The sequence below is a fragment of the Amphiprion ocellaris genome, chromosome 3 (assembly GCF_022539595.1).
Source record: "Amphiprion ocellaris isolate individual 3 ecotype Okinawa chromosome 3, ASM2253959v1, whole genome shotgun sequence".
Taxonomy (NCBI): domain Eukaryota; kingdom Metazoa; phylum Chordata; class Actinopteri; family Pomacentridae; genus Amphiprion; species Amphiprion ocellaris.
The window spans coordinates 34,592,815-34,605,200 of NC_072768.1; the positions used below are offsets into that span (position 1 = coordinate 34,592,815).

The following is a 12,386-nucleotide window of genomic DNA, read 5'->3' on the forward strand; positions in this document are numbered from 1 at the left end:
ATATGCAAATCTTTAAAAAGCACCATCTGTGACTGCCAACTACAAGATAGAAATATAAACACATAATTATCATTATACAGCGACATATTAGATTTTAATGGGTCATTTTCTGTGTGTTTGTGTTCAATAAAAAATTTTGTTTCATGAATTATTGGAGCAAAACAGGGTCGATGGATTATATGAATGGCTGCTTATCAGATTTAATATTTAGCAATTAATATTTAGTTTAATTTCAATATTAAGTAATACAGCATTTTTGAGAATATTTGTGTTAGAATTTTGATAACCAATTTACACTAAAATAAATAAAATTTGAAACTGTACAACTTCCTGTTTCAATTTGTAGCTACCACTCTGGGAAGTCCTAATCCCAGAATTAACGGATTGGTTTCACATCAGAGGTAAAAGCCAATCAACACTGAAGGATAAATGTTAAAAACTTCTATTTCAATTTAACATCTGTAAAACATAAATAAAAAAGGGTATTTCCAATTTCAAAGGCAAATTTGGATAACGGGAAGGCGTTGGTGGCGGATGTTGATGAGAAAATCAATTTTCATTAAAACAAATCGACATTAAGTACAAACTCGAATTAATCGATTATATATATATATATATATATATATATATATATATATATATATATATATATATATATATACATATATATATATATATATATCGGTTGATACCTAAAGAAAAATGATATACGATAATTTCCATACTGCAAGTTATCAATAATTAGCCTTTTATGATATTATACTTGCTATAAAATAAATAAATTATTGGACACTTTTAAATACTTTTTTTTTTTACATTACACTCGCTATAGGTTTGACTTTAACCAAAACCTTTTATATACAAATTTTTCCAAAAAACATATTTTTTTATTTACTTTGTATGTTTTTATAAACAAATCAGAAATTTTGGATTTATAAAATTAAGAAATTTCTGTTTGACATTTTTAAATTCTATATTTCCACAGCTAAACAGATTTTTTAAAATGATATACTCGCTATAGATTTGACTTTAAATCAAACTTACTACATAAAAAAAGCTTTTATACTATACTTCCACAGCTACAAACATACATGTATCAGACGCCCCTAAAAAAAATGAGGTACAAGTAATTTTTATAGCACATAATGTGTATAATTAGGGTTTTTTTGACATTACGCTCGCTGTAGGTTTGACTTTAACCAAACTTTCTACGAAAAAAGCCTTTAATTTCGTAGCTTTTTCAGGCTTCCCTTGAAAACGAGGTCACTGTATCTCAACGGGACCGACCTGGCTAAATAAAAGCTAAATTTAAAAAAAAATTAAAATTTTATCAAGAAATCTAAGGTTTCTATGTTTTAAAATTGAGAAAATTGAGAAATTCCTGTCGTATCACAGGAGATGTTTTATTTCCACAGCTGTAAACATATCCACCAGTATGACCAGCTTCTTACCGTGTTCCACCACCTTGGAGGAGAACTCCAGTTTGAGGGTCAAGTGGGAGCAGTTGGAGCCAGACGGCGAGGGGAGGGGCTCCGTGTTAGAGCTGGATTTGGCTCCGCCCTCTGGCTCCGTCCCCACCAATGGCAGGAAGCCTAACAGCAGCACCATAAGCATGGACGCCCACGCAGAAAACAGGAGCATCTTGAGTTGTGTTTCAGTGCGAGCCATCAGTTCGACCCTCGAGGTCCCTTTTGAAACCAGCTGGTTCAGGGTCAGCACAGCGTTTCAGGTCCACAGCTCCAAAAATGAGTCCATACTGCAAACGGCCTGAGCAGCTAGATTAATTTCTTTCTGCGTTTCCGCTCCATGGTGGTCGTCCAGGGCGGCGGCGGTTCAGCAGCACTGCCAGGGTAGGAACAAAGCCACCATGATGGTGACTAGAAGAGGAAGGCGATGTTCAGGAGCGGCAAATGTTGGGAGCAGTGATGGAGAAAGATGCCGGTGTCACTCTACACTTCCTCTGCAATCCCTTCTGTTTTTATCTGTGAGGAAAAACAAGCAAAACGAATCGTCAGAATGAAGCTCGTTGACACTCAAATAGAGCTACAAGACCGATAATACAATATATAACAAGCAGAAAGCACTCAGGAGGAACAACTTCAACCAGTGCTGAACAATTTTGAAACTTGCTATTACACCCAAAGACATTAAATCCATCAGTCCAGATTAATTCAGAACTGATTCGGCGAACACACACTCTGAAATATGGAATTAAGAGTCCATTAGTTTCACAGCTGTGGCTGCAAAACAATCTGCGTCGGATGGCAGAAATCCAAGAACCAGAATAGAACAGAGCGATACTGTTCTGAGGCCAGAACACACAAAAACTATATTAAGTTGCAATTATATCCTATCATGGTGGTCTGATAGGTTAGACTTTATATAATACATGAATAAATCTTTTAGTGTTAGCTCTAAATATATGTCTGGGGGAGGAAATTCTATAAATGAATGATGAATTTTTAATATCATAGTCAATAAAACCCATAAAATGCAGAAATATATTAAGTGTTTTGCTAACAGTTGCCACAAATTTCAAATACAAGAAGGTACAGCTGGTTGGCTGCATTCAACTGAACTGAAGTCTGTTTAATTTTCATTTTGTAAAAGGATAACAGCATTATTTTTTCAATTTAAAATTGATTTAAGAAAAATAACCACTAGACCCTGACCAGTATATCTATCGGCCAGTATAAACTTATGAGATGTACTGATATTGGTGTATATTTTGTGAGACAAAATAAACTTTATTGATATCTCAATAAAGAACTGATGGGATTCAGAAACACCCCCACAATTTAATCAATTGTTCCTTGTATCATTTTGTACAGATAAGTCCCGATAGTAGTGGGATCGCAATTTTTTTTTTTTTTTTTAAATATCCTTTATTAGTCCCACAAGGGGGAATTTGCAGTTTTCGCATATCCCAATTGGGATTAGAGTGCAGAGTCAGCCGTGGAGCAGGAAGGATTTAGGGTCTTGTTCAATCATGTGATCGTCAGCAGGCAGCTGACGTAATGTTCACTGGTTGTCATAGTTATAGTGACACTAAAAATCTTTAACAAATCCGTGGATCCAGGCTATAAGATGCATCACTGCCAAAATCTAATCACTTGGTTCTTGTGTCATTTCTGATCTTCCCTGAAAATCTCATCCAAATCCGTTAGTCCGTTTTTGAGTAATGTTGCTAACAGACAGACAAACAGACAAACGTACGCCAATCATCACATCACTCCACCACATTCCTCGGCAGAACCAATCAGACTCTATTCTCCACCTTGTTCCAGGCCCCACAATATCTGATTTATGAGCACAACTTCTATTTATTTGTAACGCTAAACTGGCATTTGCAAGAGATTTTTGGGAATTAAATGCTGTTGAAACACCTTAAACATGAAAGCTTCACCATACCTTCTACTAGAGATGGATAGGAGGGCTACCTGAAAGAGGTGGCCTCAGACAGCATTCAAAGAAAAAAAACAAGGACATGGTTCTATTTCACCTCTTTTAATAAAAACAGGGCGGACATTATTACTGCTGAAATCACGATAAGCTCCAGGGCTTGTGACTGTTCACCTCCGCTGACAGTCAGGAGTAACAGAATCAATAAAGTAGCTAAATATATATTGTCTGAGGCCACTTCATCATCCTCCTGTAGAAGAGGCATGATCCTATTATTAAATTTAACATATACCAGGTTGTGCTCCTATATATATATATATATATATATATATATATATATATATATATATATATATATATATATATATATATATATATATATATATATATATATATATATATATATAAATAAAACAGTGAGGACACCTGTAGCATTTCACTGTCTCCAGGTTCAGTGGAAATGAATAATTCATGCAAGAACAAGGTGAATGCACATAAAAATACAGGCAATAAACACTTATAGCTGTGCTTTATTGCACTGCAATTTCTTTTTGCACATCTGCAAACACATATGCAATGCAGATATGAAGATATCTGCTCTGACATGTCAGCCGGGTTTAATCTACTCAGTTGCTCTTTGGCCTCAAGTTGGTTGGCATGATTTCAAAGTCAAAGTGTTTTTCAAATCTGCTGCTAACTGACAAAGAAAAAAAAACAAAACAAAGGGGTTTATTTTTCTAACTCTATACCCCACCTATGCTTAGGAAAACAGCATTACATAGGCTTTTGTTTCCATTTCAGTCCCGTCCTGCAGAGAACAGTGTTTCCTCTGCTGTGTCAGGAGGGAAGGAAGGGTTGTACGCTGTGGTCGTAGCCAGTCCTTCCTCATTTAGCCACTCATGAAGACTATGGGCTGCCCTCGGGGAGCTGCCTCGTAGCTAGATAGAGCCCGTACATCGAGATAAAACTTTATCTCACCTGCATGGATGACATGCTTGGCTGAGTTACACATGAGCATCAACAACAGACTTGGCGAGGCAGGTAACTCAACATATAGCTGACACTCTGTAAGCCGCTTTAAAACTACAAAGCCTCATTAGAAACAGTGTTAAGCTGCAATCAATCCAATCGTACACCTGGCTACCGGGAAGAGAAGCAACATATGCATGCTGCAGATTCACAGAAACAGCCAAACGGACCTGAAACCCCATGATGCACGACTCCCAGCACCCTCGGCCTCCTCTGGGACTGCATCAAAAGAGGAATTCTGGGCAGGTACGGGATCATTTCCTTCTGGCCTGAGGCTTGGACAACCCAGTAATGAAATACACATCAACAGACATGCAGCTAGCAACAACACACACACTAATTTGCCACACTGAGCTTTGTGTGGAGGGTCTAAACCAGGTTACACAAGACGCAACACCTTAGCCAGAGGGACACAGTTATACCAAGATGTGTCATTTTACCATTCAAAGTGTCTATTTTTTAAACATTTAAGCACCAACTCCCCTCATCTGGAGGACTTCAGCCATCGATAAGACACCACGTCTTGTCCAACTCCATTACTCTGAAGCGCATGTAGCAGAGTATGTATCATGGCTGAGGAGACAGTGGTACGGAGTCAAGCAGTGTCCTCAAGCTGCTAAGTAGTTTGTGGGATACGTTGCTAGACACAATCACCTCATCGTGTTCCCTTTTCAATTTAAGATATATCAATAAAGGAATCTTCTACAGCCTAAAAAACAGCATCAGTCAGACAAAATACAACAATTATCCAGGATCTAATCTCCGCCTTGTTGCTAGCCACACAATGCCTGAATTATGGGTATAACTTAAATTTATTCCCGACACTAAACTGGTCACATCTGTGACAGTTTTGCTTTCAATTTTTGGGGGAAATAAAAGCTGTGGAAGCACCAGCAAAACTCAAACATACCTTCTCCTAACAAATGGATGGCAAGAGGTACCTGAAGCAGGAAAAAAAAAAAAAAAAAAAAAAAACTTAGACAAGGTTCTATGTCACATCTTTTAATTTAAAAAAAAAAAAAGGGGAAAAAAAGGCCAGAGCAGGTTGCACAACATGACCACCCTTCCTGCAGACCCTTTAACAGATTAGCTTAGCAGGACACAGTGATATCAAGATGTAAAAGTGTCTATTTCTGAACATTTTAAGCACCAACTCAGCCCCATTTGGAGGATTTATCCTATGGATAAGCCCCTTAGTCTGTCCAACTCCATTATTCTGAATACTGTGCAGCACATGTAGCAGAGTACATGTCCTCACAGTACGTTGCTAAGTAGTTTGTGGGATACGTTACAAGACACAATCACCTCATGGTGTTACTTTTTTAATATAAGGTGTATCAATAAAGGAATTTTTTACAACCTAAAAAAACAATATCAGCCACAAAACATCCAATAATTATCTCCACCTTTCTCCAGGCCACACAATACCTGAATTATGGGCATAATTTAGATTTATTCCCAACACTAAATTGGCATCTGTGACAGTTTTGCACTCAGATTTTTTTTTGGGGGGGAATAAATACTGTTTGTTAAAAATACTAACTTTTAACAAATTCCTGGATCCAGACTTTAATCTGCATCACTGACAAAATCTAATCACTTGGTCCTTGGGTCATTTCTGACCTTCCCTAAAAATTTCATCCAAATCCATCAGTCTGTTTTTGAGTGATGTTGCGAACAGACAACCAGACAAACGTACGCCGATATTCACATAACTCCACCACATTCCTCGGCAGAACCAATCAGGCTCTACTGTCCACCTTGTTCCAGGCAACACAAGACCTGAATCATGGGTGTAACTTTCATTTATTCCCAACACTAAAAAGGCAGCTGTGAAAGTTTTGCTCTCAAATGTTTTTTGGGAAAAGCTGTGGAAAATGCCAGGAAAACTCGATCATACTTTCTACAACAAAGGGCAAGAAGAGGTACCTGAAGTAGCAGCTTCATACAGCTTTAAAAAAAAAATAGAGGCTAGGTTCCATTTCACCTCTTATTAAAAAAAAAAGGGCCAGAGCTGGTTACACAACATGACCAGCTTAGCTTAGAGAGACACACTAAGATGCGTCATTTCACTGACCATTAAAAGCATCTATTTTTTTTTGAACATTTAAGCACCGACTCGGCCTCATCTGGAGGATTTATGCCATCGATGAGGCTTCACATAACCCATTTAATGACTGCCGTGTGCCTTGGACCAGCTGCTGTCTGACTGCTGAGCTTTACCGCTGCACGTGTGCAACATGTTCCAGAGGGGAGTGTGCCGCTAAGCAGTCAGCAGCACACGCATGTGGAGCGACAAATCTATTTTACCCAGGCAGGCACGGGCCCATTGTCAGACTGTCACTAAAATCAAACACTCCCTTCACTGGATGAAAACATGTCAAATGCCCCAACTATTATTGTAGAAGTGTTTATCAGCTCCCTGACAGTAAAAGGTGCTAGTTGGCTGGATTGCTATGTAGAAAGAAGCAAAAACAAACAAGAGTAGATTTAAACGACTCAGTAGTCTGTAAACAAGTCTCAACAACATGCTGTAGTTGTGGTGATGACACATGGAGATTTATCAGAGCACTTCAAGTTTAGTTGAACCCTCTGAACCCCAAGGTTTAAAAGTGCATGTTGACTTTTTATTTTAAAAATAAACAAATAAAACAGCTAAATTACACTATTTATCAGAGGCAGAACCTTTAAAACCACAAAAGAGCCATCAGATTTTAATTATTCCTACAATTCATGAGCAAATTGTGTGTAATGTGCCATTAAAACCTAACTTAAAGCTTGGAATCGCGATAACACATGAATATCCATCATTTAAAAATTCTGTAAAAATAAAGCCTCCGCATGAACATGATTCTGTAATAAACTGAAAATTCTTCACTCCTCAGTGCAACTATAAAGTTTTTACTGACTCAGTTGCAACCAACGAGCATTTGACAAAAAATTCAGGAACTTTTCAGCTTAACTAGTCTGAACTACAGGCTGTGACTACAAAGAACTTGGGAAAAAAATGCACACAATGATTCCATTTTCAAATTTTACATAATAACTAATCAAACAAATTTTATTTCTTCCTCCTTTTTTCCTCCTTTTTATCATTTATGAAGTAGAAACTTTTTTATACTGCAAAAAAGCAGTTTTTGAGTTCGCTCTGTTTCAGATATGGTTGTGTAGTTTCCATAGAGGTGCAGGACTTTATATTGTAGTGAAAAATGAGCCCACAGTGAGTAACAATGTTCAGAAACTTACTATGACTATCAACTACAGCTCAACACGGATCATAGTAATGTTAACAGGCATATTTGTTTAGCATATTAGGACGCCTTTTAAGTAAGCAATAAAAAAAATTACACTCATCGTGTGACAATATTCAAATTTGCACAAGAAATGCCAATTTAGTGAAAAATCGCAGCCAACATATGAAGCTCTACAGCTGTCTTCACGTTACTCATAATATGCATAAACTTGGAGAGATCCCAAGTGCTGGGAGTGATCTGTTTCACTCTGACTAAAATGCGGTAAATGTGGCTTTTTCAAGAACAAGGACGTCAGTATATTATCCCGGTGGTATATTACTAAAATTATAAACCCAAAGCAAGCTTCCTGTGTTGTTCTGAAAACACTGAAGCCCACTGAAGCACGTATCAGCAACACATTAGGCGTATATTCATCAGAGGTTACACTAAACCCCCCGTACTTATTTTCATTGTATGTGTGTGGTCACATTCTCCCCCCTCTGCTCAGTCTTAATGATACACCAGACAAATACTTCAGATATGGATCCACACAAGTGCAGACGCTGTAATTAAAAGCCCCTAGCTGGTCTAGGCCTGGCAGGAGGGGGATCAATCACTGGTTCCGGCTTGGGGCAGGATCTCCGCCTCAAAGAGATGACAATGCAGCACTAAAGTACTACTGGTTTAGACACAGGGCTGTAAAAATAGTCCCACTGGTTAGGGCTGGGCTGTAAAAGACAGGCTGGGACCACTTGTGTCAACATGACACCCAGCCACAAAAATGACATCAAACCTCCGGGAAAAGATTAGTAGGTAGAAAGAACCCCCACCCCAATCAGAGGGGATCCACAGCAGGGTTATCAATCAGCAAAATGTGGCATAACTCAGGGAAAATGCGAAAATGAGAGGTAGAATACTAGGGGTTAGGGCTGCACGACATTGTTTCAGCATTGATACCGCCATGTGCGCATGTGGAATAGTCACATTTAACTTTTTTTGCTGCTTAATACAAAAAGAAAACTGTCATCTGAATACAAAAAGATTTTACAGAGTTTGTAGACATGCAAGATCCACATGTGCGAAGCAAAATGAGCAGGTAATAGGAGACGAACACTGAGAAAAAAGATTTGGTTGCACAAAGAAAGCAATATATGGAAAAATTTTAGCTACAGAATGGATTATGTTGACCAAAATACAGATACTCTGTCCGCAGGGTCGTGCAATTGTTCGAGACTAATTTGTTCATCGCTCAAAAAACCACCGCAAAGCTCTGGTTTGGCAACAGCAAAGCCAGATCTAAAGCAAAAACGTATGTTAAACCATATGCAAAAGGTTGAAAACAGCTTCTTTTAAAATGCTTTTTAAATTTTTGATGTCCTCAAAAACACCTCTGATCACTCAAGAACAATTAATTCCTTCCAAATAGAGTAATTTAAGTCATCTGGCAAAAATTCCTGTATTTTTTTCATGTCACAACAAAACAAAATATCACATTATCCACAATATCATGCAGCCCTAACACTATATAAGCCACAAAAATGACATCAAACCTCCAGGCAAAGATTAGCAGCTCCTCAATCAGATGCAGGCTTGTCAATCAGTGAAATGTGCTTTAAATCAGAGGGGAAACACTGAACAGATGTAGGTGAACTAGGGGGAAATAAATGCCTACCTTGTCTCACATAAGGGTGCAGGACTCACAACAAGACCAAATGCTTCCCTGATTAAAACAGACTTGCTTTTGTGCTAAGTGGAGATCACTCCTTTAGCAAACCAAAAACACTGCAAAACACACACATCTGGATGCCTACAGTTTACATAAGAGAGTGCATGAAAGCTGTATTGTTTGCCAGATTAAAACCCATAAAGCACAACTGCGTTAAATAAGAGTTTAACCATTTCCACTGCGACATATTATTTACTCAAAACACTACACTTTGTGGCTAAAAACGACAGCTAACTAGTTAAACAAGCTAAAAAAAAAACAAAACAAAGCTATGACTTTATCAGCATAAACACAGCAAGCATTAGCAGATGCTACGCTGGAAGCTAAACACAACCGAAGATAATGATTTAAAAGGCAGTGATAACGTTTTAAAGCAGGTAGAAGTCCTAAAGGGAATCTAAAAAAGAGTTTTGTATCGAAGGAGGCGTGCTAATGGGTTTTCCACAGCCGTTACAGTTATCACATGTACATCGTTAGCCCTGCTAGCTCGGTTGTATTTCCCGGTGGCTGCTGCGGAAGGTTTTTCTGTGGTAGAAACAAATACTCACCACTGCCGGTATTCACGTTAAAATGTCAGTTTGACTCGTTTAATCCCCGGTATTCGGTGTGTCGGTGGCTCCTCGGCGGCTACTTGGACGTCGCTCGAACAAAAGCTAGCAGCAAAACTCACTGAACGCTACAGCCGCAGACCACTGACGTCTGGTTTCCACGGGGCGCCAGGTTTTTATCGGGTTATCCTCCACAAAATAACACCTCTATAGATTAGAAATGACAAATAAACCGCCAGTATGCTCACACTGTCGGCGCTACATATCACCCACGCAATCTCACACTTTCCCCTCTCCTTTTGCGTGATTTTAGTGTGCGGCTTTTTACCAAACCTGGCAACCCAGCGGGCCTCCAGCTCCCACTCCAGTGCAGCCCTCATGTCGTGCTGCGTTTCTGCCAGCAGGTGGCGCTTGCTCACCGTCAAAAAACAGCAAAATAGTACAAAAAGGTTTAAAATATGTTATGTTTCTGCATAAATATGATTTAAAACATCATAAGATTTTCACAAGAATCGTAAAAGTAGATAAAACAACATCCACCCTGCAAGAAGGAACGCTATCGCAGGTCCTTCATCCCATCTGCTATAAGACTTTACAACATCAGCATCACTGGCTGATGTTAACATAACCTGGACTCATATCATTACCACTCCAAACCATAAAATTTGCACAGACATTATTGCACTGCTACATCTTTGCACTTTTAAATTTTATTTTTTTTAAGCCACTTTATACTACATTGTCTTACAGTGTGTCAATACTGTACTATTTCATCCTCATCTCTCACCCCTTTATATATTGTAAATATTATTACTACTGTTCTATTATTATTTTATTCATATCACTATGTCTATTGCTACATAAGCTGCTGTAACAATGTGAATTTCCCCTGGTGTGGGGAGAAATAAAGGACTTATCTTATCTTATCTTATCTTATCTTATCTTATCTTATCTTATCTTATCTTATCTTATCTTATCTTATCTTATCTTATCTTATCTTATCTTATCTTATCTTATCTTATCTTATCTTAATAATCAGAATCTGTTTAATTGCCAAGTGGGTTTTCATATATAAGAGATATTGTTATTTCGACGGCAAATAAATCTTTTTTAAAAGGGATTAAAGTTTTTTTAAAGCAAATGTTACAAGCCAATTGAGCAAGCAAAAATGAGATTTGCAATGTTATTTAAGTGAGGCAGCTGCATAGATTTTTCTGTATTTCTGCATAAATATGATCTAAAATATCATCAGATTTTCACACAAGTCCAAAATGTAAACAAAAACAATTAAAATAAACAAAAAAGATGAAAATATTATACACTGCCATGTGTTTTTGAGGAAAATGTTTTCAATATTATAAAAGAATCAGAAGCTGTTTAATTGCCAAGTGGGTTTTCACAACCAAGAGATTTTGGTATTTTGATGACAAAAAAAATTCACTTAAAGACGGATTAAAGATTTTTCAGAAAGCAAATGTTACAAGACAATTAAACAAGTGAAAATGAGATTTGATATGTTTTTTTTAAGTGAGGCAAGTGCACAGAATTTTCCATATTTCTGCATAAATATGACTAAAACATCATCAGACTTTTGCACAAACCCTAAAAGTAGATGAAGACAATTAAAATAAACAAGTGAGACAAAAATATTTTATTCCCGTTATGCATTTATTGTGAAAAATGATTTAATATAACATAAGAATCAGAATTTTAATGCCCACGTAATGTTTTATAATGTGTAATTGCATTAATTAAGTTGAGAAGATTTTTAATTTCTGGGAATTTGACTGCAAAACAGTGACAGGTAAAAAAAAAATAGGGAAGGAGCAAAGATTTTTCTAAATGAATAATAAAAACAACAAATAACATCTACTTTCTTGTTCAAGTGAGACAACTGTACTGAATGAATCCTGCAGATTTTTCTACATTTATGCATAAATATGATCTAAAACATCATCAGAGTTTTACTCAAGTCCTAAATGTAAATATAGACAATTTAATTAAAGAAATGAGAGAAAAATATTACACTTAATCATGTATTTTTTAGGAAAATTATTTAATATTACATAAGAATCAGAAGCAGTTTTATTTTAACCTACAATGGGAAAATAATAGTGTTAGAATTACAGAAGCCCTAAAAGTAAATAAAGGGAACCCAAACACGCAAACGACACAAAAATATTATACCTGGTAAGTTGTTTATTAAGGAACATTATTCGATAAAATACATCTGTGGGAAGCAAAAGAAGAATGAAGCAACTTAAATAGGTTGTAAATATAGTTTTTGACTTCATAATTAGATTTGTTTGACATCTTTCCAAGGGTTCACAAACATTCAAGCATTTGCATAAAAAACAGAGGAAGTAGCTGCATTAAACATCACTGGAATAAATCTTATTTCACATAATATAATGTCAAATACAGCTCAATTTATGATTGCAGTCACCA

At 36.9% G+C, this 12,386-nt stretch overlaps 1 protein-coding gene across 1 annotated transcript in view; it reads right to left on the minus strand.

Annotated features, from left to right (window-relative positions):
* The window catches only part of mbtps1 (membrane-bound transcription factor peptidase, site 1), a 40,727-nt gene extending 30,489 nt beyond the window's left edge, over positions 1 to 10,238 (minus strand). Inside the window, exons 1-2 of the mRNA XM_023297851.3 lie at positions 9,939 to 10,238; positions 1,452 to 1,982 (exon numbers count right to left, since the gene is read on the minus strand). Of these exons, the coding sequence (XP_023153619.2) occupies positions 1,452 to 1,668 (217 nt within the window). The 5' untranslated portion in view covers positions 1,669 to 1,982; positions 9,939 to 10,238. The remainder of the gene's footprint in view (positions 1 to 1,451; positions 1,983 to 9,938) is intronic.
* Between the last annotated feature and the right edge of the window lie 2,148 nt (positions 10,239 to 12,386).